At 36.9% G+C, this 20,235-nt stretch overlaps 1 protein-coding gene across 13 annotated transcripts in view; it reads right to left on the reverse strand.

The window, feature by feature from the left end:
- ERC1 (ELKS/RAB6-interacting/CAST family member 1) overlaps positions 1–20,235 on the reverse strand; it is a 515,425-nt gene that overhangs the window by 338,230 nt on the left and 156,960 nt on the right. For all 13 annotated transcript variants that reach the window (XM_023256613.2, XM_023256607.2, XM_023256611.2 and 10 more), the window contains one exon: positions 696–833. In XM_023256613.2, the coding sequence (XP_023112381.1) occupies positions 696–833 (138 nt within the window). The remainder of the gene's footprint in view (positions 1–695; positions 834–20,235) is intronic.

Genomic DNA, 20,235 nt, shown 5'->3' on the forward strand with positions numbered 1-20,235 from the left:
ATACAGTCTGAAGCATTCTGAGTCCAAGACGCTTAAAAAACAGTGACCCTATTCCTTTAAAAAAAAAATCCAATTAAAACGCCCCACCAAGATTCCTTAAACCTCCTTCCAAGACATAAACACTTGTCCGGCTGGGCCACTTATTTACTTAGTCAACCATTCCTGAAAGATTAGGTTTGCTCATAAACACAAAATGCGGTAGCAAGGCCAAGACTAGAAAAATAGCAAGTATGTATTAACGCATTAATACTAAATGTATTAATACTAAAATCCATGACTATATTAGGTACCAGTGTGGTATAGTAAAAGAGAACTAATAATATAGTGCTTCCTGATGGTCAATGTCTAATATTCTACATCCCCAAATCCTAGTTGATGAGATAAATAAAAAGAACTTTTCTTTTTTTTCAGAAGATAGTAAATGGGGAAAATATGGCTTACTGTTTACAAAGTTGAGCCACTGCCCTCTACTGTGGAATCCATCTTGCCTAACAAGAGATGCTTAAGTTGACAAAAACAGAGTGGATTTTCTTTCCCCTATACTATCTATGTCAGCAATAGTACAGAAAGCTTTCTCTTTTGCCCCAAGGGACGTCTTCTGCCTTTTATTTCCAAGTCTCATTACTAGAGAAAATTTTACATTAATGAGAAAGCAGAGGAAATGTGTCTATGAAGAGTCCAAACCAGTCACTCACTTTCTCTGCAAGGGCTTCTTCCAAAGTTGTCAAGGCAGTGTCGGTGTTGGTAGTGTCAGCCTGCAAAGATTTGACTCGTTCTTTCAAGCTGCTCATTTGCTTTTCCTTATCTCTAAGTTGCTCTTGAAGATTTTCAATCTGAGCGGGAGGGGGGGAGGAAATTAAGAGAAATATAGTCACAATAAAAATAATTTTAAGTTGAAAACAGGTAGATCAGGGTTATCTCTGAGTGTGTTCCATAGAAATAATTTAATCCTAAGGGTTTCAAAACTGCATGCAAAATTTTAAAGTTAGAATTTATATCCAGAACAGAGAAAAGATGCACATACACATATATATAAGTCTCTAAAGAAATAAGGAAAATAGCTAGAGAGAAAAGACCCAAGATATAGAGATGGGATGGAGAGAGGAATTATAGAGAGGAAAAACATGAGAAACTGGATTACTTCAATAATGACATTGTAAATCACAATGAATTGAGGATTAGAACAAGCCAGTAAGACAGACAAATTAGCTGTATAAAGAAAAACTGTTCTTAAACACTAGTGTTAAGATATAATCTTAGATCTTCTTTTATCCAAACAGGAAGCATTTTCAATGAAATTCCTTTTGAAATTATTCATTCCTTCATATACATTATGGAGCTGAACGCATGCTATGGATGGCTCTGTGTGTGATCTATACTAGACAGATTTTATTCTGACAGAGGACAACCATTAGGTGTTTTTAAACAAAGAAATGGTCTGGTCAGTTCTGTCTTTTAGATAGATAATTCTGATGGCTATGGAGAAATAATTTAAGGGGACTTACATGGAAAACAAATAGAGCTTATCAATTCAGGTAAAAGATTTTCAAGACCAGATGAGCTAAGAGAGATGGAAAGGAGGGAGTAGGTTTGAGAAACATTATGGAGATAGCATGTTATCATAGGAAACTCAAGTACCCATAATGAAAGACACTGAGTAAAAAAATAAATAAATAAAGGGATTATAGAGAGATAGCCTTTTTAAAAAAATTTTTTTAATGTTTATTTTTGAGAAAGAGAGTGAGTGGGGGAGGGGCAGAGGGAGCCTGCCTGAACACACAAACCGTGAGATCAAGATCTGAGCCAAAGTGAGATGTTCAACCGACTGAGCCACCCAGGCGCCCCAAGAGACAGCTTTAATAAACTAAAAGAAATAATAAGGCAATTACTGTAGAACTCACAAATTTCATTCATTCATTCAACACATACTTGAGCTACTGCTTGCTATAGGCCAGAAACTTTTCTAGGTGTTGAGAATACAGAAGTAATAAAAACGACAAAAATCCCTATCCTCAAAGAGATTACATCCTAATGCAGTAGACAATGAATGAATGAAATAAATATAGAATGTAGGATGGCAATAAGTTCTAGAGAGAAAAATCAAGCTGCAGAATATGATTAGTCTCTTGAGCTAATACTAGAACTAGCTGGTTTACTTTACATGGCTTTCAAAAAGCAACATAAAAGTTATCTCCTTTGAAAAGATTACCTTGCTTTTACCTCCATGAGAATAAAACGCTCTTTGTATTTTATTACACATATACATGTTATATATACATACACATACACACATGTTCTCCATTCTTTCATATATTTATATGTTTGCCACATTTATCTCTATTCTCCCATCTGTATATACACATTGTAACACTAACCCCTGACCATATTATAATTCTTTGTTTGATACATGTCTTCACAAGTAGACTGGATCCTACACCTCCACCCCAATTTTCTATCATCATATCTGGCACACGTTAGGTCTATTATAAATATTGGTTCATTAATCAGTAAATGAATAATATATAAGCTCACACTTTTAGAGACTGTATTTAGGCATACACATAAACTCCTGCCAAGAAAGTAACTATAAAAGAAGCCTAGATACAATGTTCAGATAACTTTCTGCAGTCATCAATTTAATATAAGCTCTTTAAGGAACTTCCTCATTCTACAGGGGAAGAAAAAATCAACTCCTTCTCTAAAGTCAATGAGAATTCCACAAGCAGAATAAATAAGCTATGCAAAAACATTTGGTAAATTTAGAGTAAGGTACCCTAAATACTGTGTAAGGCTTAGATTTTTATTCATTTTTTTTTTTTTAAGGTAGGTAGGTAGGTTGGTTGGTTGGTTTGGTTTGTATGGTTGTTTATTTAGAGGGGGGAGGGGGAGGGAGCGAGGGAGGGAGGGAGGGAGGGAGAGGGAGAGGGAGAGGGAGAGAGAGAGAGAGAGAGAGAGAGAGAGAGAGAGAGAGAGAGAACGCACGCAGAGCAGTGGCAGAGAGGGAGGGGGAGAGAATCCCAAGCAGGTACCATGTTGTCAGACCATAGCCCAACGCAGGGCTCAATCTCACAAACCATGAGATCACGACTTGAGCCAAAATCAAGAGACGGACACTTAGCTGACTGAGCCAACCAGGTGCCCCTAGATTTTTATTCTTTAACAAAGAAACAATCATACAGGTAAACCACTGAAATGCTTGAAATGGGTTCCAGTCTTTTCAATGACATTAAAAGTTGAAACCTACTATCAGAAAAAGACCACCACAAATGAAAACCATTAGTCTACCTTAAATCAGACACTATTATTAGAATCTCATATGGATCACCACTTAGGTATACTCACAACCACTAAAGAGAATTTTGGCACTCAAAAATATAATACTCCATATGCAATAGAGAATGCAATGCCCTGCTTTTTACATGTTTAACCAGCTATGCATGTCATTCTGGTTGTTAACATACAAACCTTATTAAACAAAGAAAAGATATGACCATGCTATTAATCAGACATTCTTGTCAAGAAAGAGCATACAAGAGCCATTATTTAAAATGAAATTTCACAGAAACAACCAAGTTTTACATGCAAGAAAATAGAGATTTGTTTTAGGAGACCACCTAATATACAAATAGGCCTTACAAGCATCATAAGGATATCTTTCTTTCTCCCCTATCATCAGCATCTAAGAAAGAAATTAAGAAGTTAAACTGCTAACAATACCACTCCTATAATTTATACATAGTAAAACTATTAAAGGAATCCATTATTCTTTGCTGGCAAAAACGTTTCATAATATACTCAGGTGCAGAAGCTGCTAAACTTGGTAAAATCCCCATTAACACGTTCTCCGTAAGCTACTTTCTTTTTCAATTACCCAGCTGTCTAAACAGATTGTTGAGTTGGAGGAGAGGAAAAGAATGGCTATTCACTTCTAAGGAGGCGGAATAAACATTCCATACTGAAAAGAACTGACAAAATGAAGGACGATGGACAGTAAAATTGCCTCCTTTGGGCAAGCTGCCATCAGCAAGGAAGAGTTGAAAAAGACATAGATATGTGCAAACTAGCCACATATGCACTGAATAAACCCAAAAGATGCTGTGTGTGGTATCTGGGAGGAGGAGTATGTACAAAAATACTTCTCTTTTAGTTTACCTAGCAACACGATGGATAACATGAAACGTACTAAAAGCTGCTGTTATACACCCTCACTTTGGTTGTGATTCAAAATCGTGTTCTTACCTAATGTTGAAGATGTAAAAGCTGATCACCCGGATAGTCCCATTATCATGTTATTTCAGTATTTATTTGGCAATTTCTATAAAATACACAGTTTCCTATTTCTATACTAAATTCAATTATCCACAGGATCTAAAATAAATGATTTACAAAAAGTCTGGAATACAGTCAAGGAAAAAACTAGAATACAACAGCCAAGAAAAAAACTAGATCAGCTGTGCACATAACTGAATATGAACAATATGGATATTTGGAATCATGTTAAGTAGAAAAATACTCCCCTAAATATACTCAGACTATCTACAAAAACAAAACAAAACAAGACACCTCCATTGTGTAGGAACAGAAACCACAGAATCCTTAAAATAACAAAATAATATAACAATAACAACAAAAATAATAATAAGGGATGCGGGTGGCTCAGTTGGTTACGCGCCTGACTCTTGATTTTGGCTCAGGTCATGATCTCACAGTTTATGAGTTCGAGCCCTGTGTTGGGACCACGCTGACAGGGCTCCTCCCCTGCGTGCACACGCTCTTGCTTGCTCTCTCTCTCTCAAAATAAATCAATAAGCTTAATAATAATACTAACGATAATAATTGTGGTGGTGGTGACAAGGAGGAGGTTAGTGGTGATAAAAGGGACTACTAACGCTTAAAAAAAACATTGTATATGAGGTACTGTTGTAAGAACTGTATATATAACAAAGATTTAAGCATCACCAGAAGACTATGAGATAACTACTAGGCAATGCACCTCTAGAATCCTACTCTTAATCACCATGCTATAAATAATATGTTCTGTGATTAAAAAAAAAATCAATCATACAAATGACTCAAGCCATCTTTACAGAAACTATCCCTTATTATTAAGTAGTGTTTACTAATAGACATGGTACATTATTACTGTGGTCACTTATATCAAAATCTTATCCCCTACTGAAGAAAAGCATGAATGGTGGAGATAGGAAACCATTGCAAATGCAAAAGTACATCTTCCATGTAAGGAACATATATCCAAATACAGTACACTAAAGCTAGTGGGCAGAGCCAAAGACACTTGATAATCAGGACTTCAGTATCATCATACTACTAAAATAGTCAGTTTAGCCTGACTTCCAAGGGGTAGAAGGAAGCTAGTTTGGACTAGAAAGCACTTGACAATGAAATTGCAAAAAAAGATTTTCCTTCACTCACTTGTTTTTTTTTTGTTTTTTTGTTTTTTTTGTTTTTTTTTATTTTTGGGACAGAGAGAAACAGAGCATGAACGGGGGAGGGGCAGAGAGAGGGAGACACAGCATCGGAAACAGGCTCCAGGCTCCGAGCCATCAGCCCAGAGCCCGACGCGGGGCTCGAACTCACGGACCGCGAGATCGTGACCTGGCTGAAGTCGGACGCTTAACCGACTGCGCCACCCAGGCGCCCCTTAATTACATTGAAAATGAATAAATGATTGTTGCAGAAAATTATGTATTTTATAATTCTATGGGCTTTTTTTCTACTTTCCACAAACCCTATCTGATATAGAAATAGATCATGAAGTACCTATTAGTGTATATTCAATTGCTGCATGAGTTTAAATTCTGTAGAGATCAAAGGAATTGCTGTTTATTCCATATATCTATGTCCTTGATAACAAATAGGGAAGAGGGGGATCACCCAGGTTTATACATACAGTTTTTTACCATAAAGAACAATGAAGAATTCAAGATTTTTTTTAAAATAACTATTCACAAAAAGATGACATTGCCCTCTCTAATCATAGTATAGCTCTGTCAACTGGGTTGAAGAAAGAAAGAAAGAAAGAAAGAAAGAAAGAAAGAAAGAAAGAAAGAAAGAAAGAAAGAAAGAAGAGAGAGAGAGAGAGAGAGAGAGAGAGAGAGAGAGAGAGAGAGAAAGAAAGAAAGAAAGAAAGAAAGAAAGAAAGAGGAAAACCTAATTATTGTATTATACAGAACCTTTTTCTCCTCATACAATTTTTATTTTACAGAGAAAAAAATGTATGAAATCAGAGAAAGACTAATGCCAAACGCATGCTACATGTGAATTCATCAAATCTGCATACCAATTCCACATTGGCACAGATTTCTTCACATCTTTTGTTTTGGCTTTTATCAGCATTGCCAGTTGTCAGGAACTATCATGTTTCAATGTGAATGATTTATTCCTAGTCAAGTGGAACTGATTACTCTGCCTCCGAGGTTCTAATCACTGAGTAAAGGTAGAAGACACTTCCTCTAGCATACAGTTCTAAGGACAAGGTATCCAAAAAAACACTTTTTGCAATCACCTAGCTACTTTAAACATCATTTAAAGAATGTTTTTGATGATGTCTCCACAGTTGTTCTAAGTAGTCATCAGCATCAATTTACTATGTAAATCAAATTATTCAGAAAGGCTCTGACCTTCACCTACTAGGTTAATAATACCTTTCAATATCAATGACAGAAGTACAGTTTACATGAATGATCATAATCAGGAGCAAAGAGGGATCTACAGTAATTAATAAAATATAAAAAGGAAAAATTCACTAAGTCCCCTAATTTCTAGGCAATTGTCTACTACCCTATGATCTGGCAAAAAGTACCAACAAGCCCAAACTATACTGGCCTTTAACTTTTACTTGTCCAGGACTGTGTTTCTAGTGATTAGAAGACACAACAAAATCATGAGCAATTCTAAGCAATGTTTTCAATTCAGTTTAGGTTGTGAAAAGCTTCCATATCTATATTGTTAATCACTGTTTATGGTCTTTAATAAGTCCAGCAAAGATTATGGATGGTAACCAATTATTTCTTTGGTTGAGTTTCCTTCTCAACTGTACTGTTCTCTCATCATGAGTTAGAGTAGATTACTGTAATGAAAAAATAGCTGGCTACATCATACTGGGAAAGTTACTTGATCTTTCTAATTATTTTATCTGTAAAACAAAAGAACACTAACATTCCTTCAATTCTAAAATACAACTATATTCTCAGGGGGAAACTGAGAACATTTAAAAAGTAATAAATTTCATTAGAGTACTACTATATTTTATTTTAAAAACTGTTCAGTTCGAACTATACAGAAGGTGTAGCTATGATCTTTAGGAAAATACATTCAGAATCCACTGCTCCTGACAGATTTCATTAATTGCTGAGAGGGAAAATAAGTTTCCTGATAAACCTGCTCTGGGACAGATAATGGAACTAGGGACCTCTTGCATTAAAACAACTGGATAATATGGAACAAAAGCTGGGGAAACCAAAGGTCACTGCCAGTTAAGATCTGCTTGGTAGACAATTATATAAATGTCTCAAATACTTCTTTTTTATCTGGCAGGCATATATAAAAATTTGCCTGACTTTCCTGTCAGCAATCCTTCTGTTAATAGTGACACTTCGCTTAGGAACTCAATTCACATCATCCATACGAATGCTACCCCTTTAAGTTGTATAGTAACAATGGCTATCTAGATAAAACAGTCTTGGAGCACCTGGGGGGCTCAGTCAGTTGGGTGTCCAACTTCAGCTCAGGTCATGATCTTGCAGTTTGTGAGTTCAAGCCCTGCCTGTGTCAGGTTCTGTGTTGACAGCTTGGAGCAGGGAGCCTGCTTCAGATTCTGTGTCTCCCTCTCTCTCTGCTCCTCCTCTGCTTGCACTTGCGCTCTTGTTCTCTGCCTCTGTCTCTCTCTCTCTCCAAAAATAAACATTAGAAATTTTTTTTAAAAAGTCTTACATCTAATAGTTCCCTACATTTTAGTGATAAAACAACTCAATATTTTTAAATAACTAATTAAAGCAAACACACTAGGCTTAGTTTCAAAGAAAAAGCAATCATTCTGTGTTATTTATTAACAATAACAAAGTAGAGAAAAATCAAATACATAACAATAGGTGGCTAGCTAAGTTACATACGATCTATCCACTGAATGTAATATTATGCAACCATTACAATTCATATACTTAAGGATTAAGTGAAGATGTAGAAACCTGCTTTTCATATACTATTAAGGAAAAAGACAAGTTATCAAAAAGTATGTACAATATTACCCCAATTTGAAGGAGGGAAAAGTTTAGTTTTACATAGAATTTTCCTTGTTACAAGGTTTTCCATCTTTCAAATATTTAGAATACATCTTTTCAATGATAACAATAAAAGCAATAATTTTTTAAACATTGTCCAAGAAAGAAATCTTAGGATTTGTGGAAGGAATATGATTAGGATCCTAACAAGAGTTCCCTTATCATATGTACTTATCAACTTGAGAAACCTCTAGGGGTTTCTGCAGGACGGGTGAGCAACTCTTTACTTAACCCACATCTTTCACAGGCTCATACTGTGTGGCAAACAAACCAAGCCGTCAGAGATTTTGGCGGTTTTCTGCAAGGTCAAAAAAAAAGAGTGGGAGACAACTAATGAATTCAAAGAAACCTAGATTTCCAAAAACCACTGGAAATATAAGGTCTGAAGGAATACTGATAAGATGCTTCACATATTTTGAGTCTAAATTAAAGTTCATCTCACTGAACTTTTTTTTTAATGTTTTTATTTTTGAGAGAGACAGAGACAGAGTGTGAGTGGGGAAGGGGAAGAGACAAAGGGAGACACAGAATCTGAAGCAGGCTCCAGGCTCTGAGCTGTCAGCACAGGGCCTGACACAGGGCTCGAACTCAATAACCATGAGATCATGACCTGAGCCGAAGTAACTGGGTGACTGAGCCACCCAGGCGCCCCTCACTAAACTTTTATTTTAGCCAAGCCTCTTTTCATGGCCTGTACGATAACTTGTACTAATACTCAACCCTAATGTGACAAGGCTGGGTTTCCCAGGAAGCAGACCTTGAGATAGACTTTACTTGCACGAAGTTTATTAGAGGGTGCTCTTAACATCAATACCAGTGGAAAGGAAGGTGGTAGGGAGAGAGCCTTATTGTGCAGAGGGAGAAATTCAGATGCCACAAAGTCCCAAAAGATTCAGATGACCCAATGAGGAACTCTGAATCTGGGATGATCTTTCAGAGTTGTCTCAAGTCAGGGCAATGGATTCAAACCCTTATATCCTCAGAGATAAATCTAGGACATCCATGGAAAGCGGTATGCCTTTATGCAAGGGAGGTCTCTTTAGCCCACAGGGGCTAACAAGTAAGGACTATGTCAACAGTACTTCCAGCACCTGGGCGAATACATCTTTAGACCCTCAGGGGGAATATAGGTCACTCACCACAGTATCCACTATATCCAGCAGATATACTCTTTCTAGTTAAATTACAGTTAACATGAAATTGTAACTGACCTCAACTTACCTTGTATTTGAACCACATACATAATTTTATGGTTTTGTAAAACCTAGAGACCTTTGTATCTCAAACTTGTCTGTTTCATGGATGGTGGGCATTTTTTTTCTTTTTTTTTTTAATTTTTTTTTTCAACGTTTATTCATTTTTGGGACAGAGAGAGACAGAGCATGAACGGGGGAGGGGCAGAGAGAGAGGGAGACACAGAATCGGAAACAGGCTCCAGGCTCTGAGCCATCAGCCCAGAGCCCGACGCGGGGCTCGAACTCACGGACTGCGAGATCGTGACCTGGCTGAAGTCGGACGTTTAACCGACTGCGCCACCCAGGCGCCCCATGGTGGGCATTTTTAATCAAGAGTTCATGGATGACTTGGATGTATGATGTCCCCAAAAATGAGCTATGCGCATTTTTATATGGAGAGAACCCACGGCTTTCACCAGATTGCCAAAAGGGTAGAGAAAGTTAAAGCTCATTCATCAGTGGCATTCTTTTACCCAGAATGTTGTTTAAAATGAATACACACTTCACTTAAAATTCCTCACTTAGCTGCTTTATAAAAAATACTATGTTACTGGGGCACCTGGGTGAGTCAGTCAGTTGAGTGCCTGACTCTTGATTTCAGCTCAGCTCATGATCCCACAATTGTGGGACTGACCCCACATCAGGCTCTGCTGAGCATTGAGCCTACTTAGGATTGACTGATTCATTCATTCATTCAATCATATTCATTGTCTGTCTGTCTGTCTGTCTGTCTCTCTCTCTCTCTCTCTCCCCCCCCCCACCCCCGCCCCTCACCTGCACTTATGCACACATCTCTCTAAAAAGAAAAAGAAAAAGAAAAAAAAAAAAAAAAAAAAAACCATGTTGCCAAATTTGTTGTATATAAAATAAGAGTCTGGCCTGGATGACATGCAGGGAAAATAGATCCAAACAACGGTTCCTGGTGTATATGCAATAGAAACCTAAGGATCTTACCAGATTTAATAAATTTTCCTTGGTAGATTTGGATGAATTTTCTAATCCAAAAAACTCCTCTAGGAAAAAAAGGATTAGGAGAAAAAAGTAACCAGATCTGGCAAGTACAGGAAAACAAAGGACAAAACACATGTCTGATGCTTGAAGCTATTTTCTAGTTAGGGTGTACATATTGATATGGTAGAAAGAAGAAACAGCACAAAAAGCTACTCCATCGAAGTCTGATTTATTTAATAACTTCTTCAGGTGGTTAACTATTTCAACTTCTTAACTAAAGTTGACAGGTACCTGGGCATCTATCCAAACAGCCATTCCCACAGGTGAGAATGCAATGCAAGTTAATTCATGTCAAATTATAAGCAGTTCTTAAGCAGAAGAAAATACTGACTGTGCTTCAAAACTTTGATCAGGTATTTTTTTTAATCCTTTGTCCCTCTCTAGATACTTATCTATCTATCTATTTATTACTCTGACAAGTTCCTGCTACAAGGTCTCCTGAGAGACCTGTAAGAATAATCTTTATCATGATAGAGATCTGACCCTTTCCTATTTGCATGCTAACTACCATTTTCCAGTTTAAAATGTGTGCTCAGTCAAAACAGGGCACTCTGAACTAGAGCTTGTAAGACTCTGAGAGTATTTATATGGCACTCTATCAACAGCAAATGGACCCAGATAAACATAGATCTTCAAGTTATTCACTAAGTATTCAAACACAGTTAAAAGTCAAAGGAAACAGTATTTTAACAAAAGTCAAAATTACTTCTATATTTTACAAAGCACTACGGTATAAGCTCTTAAATAGCTCTTATTTATATTATATTACAACACTTAAAAATAAAGCATTTATCCAAAGGCTGTATTCTCTCAGGTCCACTGCTACTGCCAACATGGTAATTTTGGTAGAATAAGTTTCCACAATTCTCCAGATGAGGACAAGGCTATTTAAAATCACATCCATCCCTATCCTAAGAATGCAAGGTTGGTTCAAACATACAAAACTCAATCAATATAATGTACCATATGAACAGAATAAAGAACAAAAACCACACAATCACCTCAATAAATACAGAAAAAGCATTTTACAAAGTACAACACTTTTTGGGGCACCTGGGTGGCTCAGTCGGTTAAGCCTCCAATTTCAGCTCAGGTCATGATCTCGCAGTCTGTGGGTTCGAGCCCTGAGTCGGGCTCTGTGCTGACAGCTCAGAGCCTGGAGCCTGTTTCAGATTCTGTGTCTCCCTCTCTCTCTGCCCCTCCCCCACCTGCACTCTGTCTCTCTCTCAAAAATAAATAAACATTAAAAAAAAATACAACACTTTTTCATGATAAAAACACACAATAAAGTAGGAACAAAAGGAAACTTCCTCAACATGATAAAGGGCATCTATGAAAAAATCCAAAGTTAACATCATACTTAATGACGAAAAACGAAAACCTTTCTCCTAAGATAAAGAACAATTCAAGGATACAGGCTTCACTACCTCTATTCATCATCGTACTGAACAACTTGGGAATAGCAATTAGGAAATTTGAAAAAATAAAAGGCAGCTACATTGGAAAGGAAGAAGTATAACCATCTCTTTGCAGGTGGCATAATCTTACATACAGACAATACTAAAAAATCCACTAAACCACTGTTAGAGCTAATAAACAAGTTTAGCAAAGTTGCAAAAGGCAAAATCAATATACAAAGGTCAGTTGTGTATCTGCACACTAAAAATTAATAATCTGCAAATGAAATGAAAACAATTCCATTGGCAATGGCATCAAAAAGAACAAAATATTTAGGAATAAATTTAAAGAAGTTCAAGATTTATAAATTGAAAACCACAGAACATTGATAAAGGAAATTAAAGACAACCTTGAAAAGTTGAAAGATACTCCATGTTCATCAACTGAAAAACTTGATATTGTCTGGCAATACGCTCCAAATTGACGAGCAGATTCAACACAGTACCTACCAAATTTCCAAATTTCTTTTTTACAGAAATGGACACACTGATCTCAAAATTCATATGGAATTAAAAGGGACCCCCAAAAGTAAAAAACAATCTTGAAAAGGAACAAAGGTAGAAGATTCACAATTCCCAATATCAAAACCTACTAAAAATCTATAGTAATCAGGGGTGCCTGAGTAGCTTCATCAGTTAAGTATCCAACTTTGGCTCAGGTAATGATTTCATAGTTCGTGAATTCAAGCCCCATGTCGGGCTCTGTGCTGACAGCTCAGAGCCTGGAGCCTGCTTCAGATTCTATCTCTGCCTCCTTCTCTGTTCCTCCCCCACTCTGTCTGTATCTCTCACAAAAATAAACATTAAACAAAATTTTTTTTAATCTAGAGTAATCAAGACAGAGTGGTATCACACATGGATAGACATATACACCAATGGAATAGAATTAAGAGTTCAGAAATAGAATTAATGTTCAGAAATGACCACACATGTCTACAACCAACTGATTTTTAGCAAGGGTCCTAAGACCACTCAATGGAGAAAGAAGTCTTTTTCTTTTTTTTATGTTTATTTTTCAGAGAGAGAGAGAGAGAGAGAGAAAGAGAGAGAGAATGAATGAATAGATGAGCAGGGGAGGGGCAGAGAGAGCAAAGACAGAATCAGAAGCAGGCTCCAGGCTCTGAGCAGTTAGCACAGAGCCCGATGTAGGACTCAAACCCAAGAACAGCAAGATCATGACTTGTGGCCAGAGTCAGACACTTAACCAACTGAGCCACCTGGTGCCCCAAGAACAGTCTTTTCAACAAATGGTGCTGGGACAACTGGATATATCCACATACAAAATAATGAAGTTGGACCCCTACCATACACCAAGAATTAACTTGGAATGGTCAAAGATCTAAATATAAAATCTAAAACTATATAAACTCATAGGGGCACCTGGGTGGCTCAGTTGGTTGAGCATCCGACTTCGGCTGAGGTCATGGTTGCATAGTTTGTGAATCCAAGCTCCATGCTGGGCTCGCTACTGTCAGCCTGTAGGTGCAGAGCCTGCTTCAGATCCTTTATCCCCTTGCTCTCTGCCCCTCTCCCACTTAAGCTCTCTCTCAAAAAATAAAATATTAAGGGGCGCCTGGGTGGCGCAGTCGGTTAAGCGTCCGACTTCAGCCAAGTCACGATCTCGCGGTCCGTGAGTTCGAGCCCCACGTCGGGCTCTGGGCTGATGGCTCAGAGCCTGGAGCCTGTTTCCGATTCTGTGTCTCCCTCTCTCTCTGCCCCTCCCCCGTTCATGCTCTGTCTCTCTCTCTGTCCCAAAAATAAATAAAAAAAAAAAACGTTGAAAAAAAAATTAAAAAAAATAAAATAAAATATTAAAAATAAATAAATAAAACTATACAACTCATTGAAGAAAATGTAGGAGGAAATCTTTGTGACCTTCAATTAGGCAAAGGTTTATTAGATAGGACACCAAAAGCACAAGCAACCAAGAAAAAATCAGATAGATTGACTTTCATCAAAATTTAAAACTCTTGTGCACCAAAGGACTCTACCAAAAAAGTGAAAAGATAACCACAGTAGGGGAGATATATTTGCAAATCCCATAACTGATAGGGGTGGAGTCTCCAATATATAAAGACTTTCCAGAACGCAACAATGAAAAGATAAATAGCTCAATTTAAAAATAAATAATATGAATAGGCATTTCTCTAAAAGATACACAAATGGCCAAGTACATGAAAAGATGTTCAACATCATTAGTCATTATGGAAATGCAAATGAAAACCACAAAAAGATACCACTACATATCTATTAGAATGGCTATTTATAGAAGAAAAATAACAGATGTTGATAGGAATGTAAAATCATATAGCTGCTTTAGAAACAGTTTAGCAGTTCCTCAAAAAGTTAAACTTGAAGTTAACATCATTTCCATTCCTAGATATATACACAAGAGAAATGAAAACACCAGTTCATACAAAAACTTGTATATCAATGTTCGTAGAATCATTATTCATAACAGGCAAAAGGTGCAAACAACCCAAATGTTCACAAACTGAAGAATGGATAAACAAAATGTGGTATATTCATTCCAATTCAGCCATTAAAAAGGAATGAAGACTGATGCCTGAATAAAGTACAACAATATGAATGAATCTAAAACCCATTACCTTTAAAAAGCCAGACACAAAAAGCTGCATGCTGTATTATTACATTTATATGAAATATTCAGAACAGCCAAGTCCATAGAGAAAAAGGGTAGGTTAGACATTGCCAGAGGATAGGGGTTATGACTGCTAACAGGAATGGGTTTCTTTTTGAAAATGTTCTGGAATTGAATAGTGGTGATGGTTACACAACCTTGTAAGTATACACAAAACAACTGAATTCTACAGTTTAAAATGGTAAATTCTATGTTATGTGAATTATAGCTCTATTTTTAAAAACCTATTTAATTAACCCATAGTGCTGGCTTAAAAGTCAGAATTCCACAACACCCATCAATGAAGCATGAAACTTCTCTAAGCCTGAGATGTATTCTGTTTTACTCCTCAAATAACACAAAACAATTTAGCCAAGTTTCTCTATTCTTAACAGACTTTAAAATCCTTTTGCATTCAATGTATCATCTACACACATAATCAGTCCAATTATCTTCTAGATGGCACTATCTTCCACATTAGAGCACTAATATGCAAACTTTTCATCTAGACAGCTGTACTTCTCACCTGAGGTGAATCTTTAAAATAAATGTGTAGCATTAATTTACCTTCTGCTATGAGTCCACACTTTGTACCTTTTTTTAACACCTTATTCCTTCGTACTCTTTTTTCATATTTTTATACCCTGTGATAATTCCTGAACTTGGTAAAAAAATTTCAACTGCTTAGAATTTTTTCTGATTTGAAGGAACTTGTTAGGAACAATGGATGATAGTAGAAACTCTATGAATAACAGATTAAAACACTGAGTAGAACACAGAAACAGAAAAGTTCCTCTTCCATTATGATTAATAAAGCTGCAACATCAAAAGACAACAAAAAAGAGAGGAGTTTTATCACCATATCTCTCTCTCACACACACACACACACACACATACACACACACACACACTCTCTCTCTCTGTCTCTCTGTCTCTGTCTCTCTCTCTCTCTTATTCAACATTTTTATTGAATTGGAGCAGATATTTTCCAAAGATGGCCACAGCAATACCTCCCACCTTACATGCTCTTCTGCAGTGTGGCTTTGCCATGCCTCCATTAAGAACTGAAGTCTAGGGGCGCCTGGGTGGCGCAGTCGGTTGAGCGTCCGACTTCAGCCAGGTCACAATCTCGCGGTCCGTGAGTTCGAGCCCCGCGTCGGGCTCTGGGCTGATGGCTCAGAGCCTGGAGCCTGTTTCCGATTCTGTGTCTCCCTCTCTCTCTGCCCCTCCCCCGTTCATGCTCTGTCTCTCTCTGTCCCAAAAATAAATAAACGTTGAAAAAAAATTTAAAAAAAAAAAAAAAAAAAAGAACTGAAGTCTATTTCTTGACCCCTGAATCAAGATCAATCCTGTGGCTATTATGACAAACAGAATACAGCAAAAGGAATCCTCTCACACTTCCAAACCAATTCACAGCATATAACCCTTAACTCATCAGGCAGCTTCTGCTTCTAACACCTGTGACTGTGGAAATCAGGTGGCACATAAGAAGTGTGACTACTCCCATCATGCTGTGGTATACCCAGGGCATATGCAGAAGCCCTGAGGCAAAAGACAACATGTAGCCATGTAGCCAGAGGCCAAGAAGTACCTACGCAGAATGTATGCAAGTGAAAAAGCCAGCTTGGCAGTGGATCATCCAACTGCAGACACCCCTAGCTGTCACCAAACAAATCAGGGACAAACTACTTGAGAGCCCTTCCTAAATTCATGATTCACAAATAAGTAAACAATCTGAAATGGTACTTTAAGTCACTAAGCCTTAGAAATAGTTCATTTATATAGCAATAGGTTTTTCTCCATCTATTGTAAAGCAATGCTATTGCTGTTTTAATTGCTTATATCTGAAATTTATTGTTTCTAGATTATCAGAATTATCAGAATGTAGGGTGATGGGTGCTGTGTTTGTTTTATTGTTTCCATTTTTTCAGATAAAAATGTTCTGGAAGGAGAAGCGATGGTAAGCAGGAATATATCATAACTAAAACAATTTATAACACGGTAAACTTTCCATAGGGAATAACGCATCAATCATTACAAAATGTCACTTGTATAAGATCAACATCACTTAAAAATAGTTATCTGTTGACAAACTGGAAGTTAAATTAGACTTTCCAAGTTTAGCTGTTGACCTCCTTAAGGTTTACTTGAAAAAGAGGTGGCGGGGTGGGGAAAGGGAAAGTTATATGAAGACTGACTTTGTCTTCTCTCAATTTTAGCTTCATTAACAGCTGGGTTGTGACTTAAAAATAACATTTAGAAAACACTGCAATTAATCCTTATTAAAAATAAGATTTTTTTTAAGGATATTAACTTTCTCAGGACACCTGGGTGGCTCAGTTGGTTGGGTGTCCGACTCCAGCTCAGGTCACGATCTCATCGTCTGTGAGTTCAAGCCCCGAGTCGGGCTCTGTGATGACAGCTCAGAGCCTGGAACCTGCTTCAGATTCTGTATCTCCTTCTCTTTCTGCCCCTCCCCCCACTCACACTCTGTCTCTCTCTCTCAAAAATAAAATAAAAACATATACATAAATAAAATATTAACTTTCTCGGAGTAAAATTACTAAATGTTGTTTTTAGTATAAACCATATTCTCCTTTCCATTTTAAGGAAAAAGTGAAGAAATGAACACTACCTTAGTCAATACTATGAAGAAAACAAATAAAATATATTTAAAAACCTATTCTTTCTGACTTGCTACCCAAAACTTTCTCTGTTACCCAGTAGCAGAGAAAATTTTAAGAACCAATCTATGACCAAACAAACCAACTGCAACCTTCTAATTCTATATATTAACTTTCTGCTACTCTTAAATCTAAACTCTACATACCAAAACCAACAAAACTGGAGAAACAAGTAAGGCAAAACACAGAAGTTACAGAAGCACAGACGGGAATGATGGTAACATCTGCATCAGCAAATTAAACTCCAAGCAACATTATCATTTATAATCAATCAAGCAAGAAGCTGTACAATTTTAACACAGATTTCTGAATGCAGCTCAGATTCAAATGCTCAATTACATTTTCCAGGTCAGTAATTTATTATAAAGGTAAGAAATTTACTGTAACACAAAACTACTTTAAAACATAGGGGAGAACCCTGAGAAGGAGGAGCCCAATGCTAATCCCATTGTACAGCATGCCTAGCCATCTGCTATTGTCCCATTTTATTCTCTGAGCACAGGGCTATTCCAGTGCACACAAATACATAAACTACCTAGAGATTTAGAAGATTGTGGGTGGGCAGTGGTGGCTGAGACAGAGCCAAAAATAGTGCAGAGTATGTGACTCACAATCCAGCCACTATCACAGCTGCTACTATTCTCAGAAAACAATGATTTTTTAAATGAATATCTAATATGCCAAAAGTAATGCCAAAGTAATATGCTTCCTGGCATTCCTTCTTAAATATTAAAATATTTAAATATTACTTAAACATACCATTATAAATATTTGTGAAAAAAAAGGATTACAAAATGCAGATGTCAGAAATAGGAAAAAAGATGAAAGCAATTAACTTATCCCTCTTCCTTATGGACTAAGTCTCTGTATAAAGAAGCAAAGTAGGTTAAGTGTGCAGAATTAAGACTTTGCTCCAGGAATAGCTGACGTTCTACCTGAAAGGTTGTATCTCACTATCTACTGCAGATAAATTTCTAGTTTTTGACAGTAAATATTCAAGGCCAGAGAAAAGTGGAACTCTATTTGTTTCCTAAATAAACTAAAAGGAAAATAAAGATGAGTATATTCACTGAAAACTTTCTCCTTATGTAAGAACGGGAAATAAGTGTCCCAGTGACCAGGTAATAGGAGAGTTCATAATAAGAAAGAAAAGTCATTTGTAGACAGTGCTCTACCAGAACCTTGTAAGAATTCCTATTACAAAATGTTTGAAGAGCAAAGGCAGAATTCCAAGGCATGACAATGTGGAAAAGAACACTATTTCATGTTTTCATTCACACTGCTCTCTTAGCTTGGGATGCCTCACTCCTTTCCCATCTGCTTAGCAAATATTCATTCAATTTCACACAAGCTCAAATCTAAAATTCCTTGCTTTGTACCCCACTATACACTATCTGTATCACCACTTCTTTGACTCCCAGAAATCTAAGACTTTAGATTTCTAAAGTCTTTCTAAAGTCTTTCTGGAGAGCAGAAACCACATCTTATTTGTCTTTGTACTTAGCACAGTGCCTACTATATAGTAGAAGGTACTATGCTGAATGGATGAATGAAGACAGTTTAGGAATACTGGGAAGCCACAAACACAATTTGACTATGCAACTGTAAGTGGACGTGGTAGTGAAGAAAATGGAGAAAGAGCAAACAATATTCCAGTGTATATAAATATATACATTGCTTAGAAATCTAGAAAAATGTATGGGTAGTGGTCCTGAAAAAGCCAAAAACAGTTGAGTGTATCACTGGCTCATAACCCAGGCATCACTATAAGAAAGAATTATACAGAGTGATCTCTCCAATTAACTCAGATTTTTTTTAAGCTTATTTATTTTAAGAGAGAGAGAGAGAGAGAGAGAGAGAGAGAGAGAGAGAACGCGCACGAGCAGGGGAGGGGCAGAGAGTGAGGGAGAGAGAGAATGCCAAGCAGGCTCTGCACTGTCAACACATAGCCTGATGTGGGGCTCAAACTCAAGAACCATGAGATCATGACCTGAGCTGAAATCAAGAGTCAGATGCTTAACCAACTGAGGCACCCAGGTGCCCCAACTGACTCAGATTTTTAAGACAGATGTGTAAGAGTCTGAATGAGGAAGAGAAAGAAGAATCTTTAAAATGGCTAGACCTACAAATTTACAAGAATAAAAATTTTTAGATGACAAAAAGAGCTTTGAGAATTGTTTTGAGAAATAAATCTGACAGATGTACAATATACCACAAAAGTCTTTTCTGGCCCTATTCAATATATTATCACTTATATGAAAGTATAAAGAATATGCTCACAGATGGGTAGAAGGCATAAAATTGAAGGAGACAAACTAAATAAATCAAGATTCAAAAAGATCCTCAAAGATTAATTGGCTGAATTTAGCAAAGTAAAATTGAGTAAGAATAAACAATATTAACACCTTATATCCACAGTGTGTAACACTTTATAGGTTCCAAGGTACTTTCATACACATTACATCATTTAACAAAAACCTCCTGAAATAACTATTATACCCTGTCTATAAATGAAAAAACTGAAGGTTAGTGAGTTTCAGAGAGTTGCCAATATCACGTATCAGCTAGGACCAAGAACAGAATATTCATAATGTTCTAATCATCTCTCTTGCAATTAGATCCAAAATTCCAACTGGTCAAGTAAAGAATGGAAGAAAAATAAGTTCAGACAAATAACTCCCATCAGAAAAATTAAGGGCAAATGAGAACATTGAGAGGAACAGAAATATTTCACCTAGGAAAATAAGATGTGAGGGCTGTCCAAGAGCAAGCTCCCAATATCTAAAAAGTCATCCTACAGAAGGAGAATTATACTTATTCAATATGGCCCCAAGTTAATCTCAATCAGCAAACACTGTAAGTAGCCAAATTCTGGTTCAAGGATAAAGGATCAAACTGTCCGAGTCA

Source organism: Felis catus, chromosome B4, assembly GCF_018350175.1.
Source record: "Felis catus isolate Fca126 chromosome B4, F.catus_Fca126_mat1.0, whole genome shotgun sequence".
NCBI lineage: Eukaryota > Metazoa > Chordata > Mammalia > Carnivora > Felidae > Felis > Felis catus.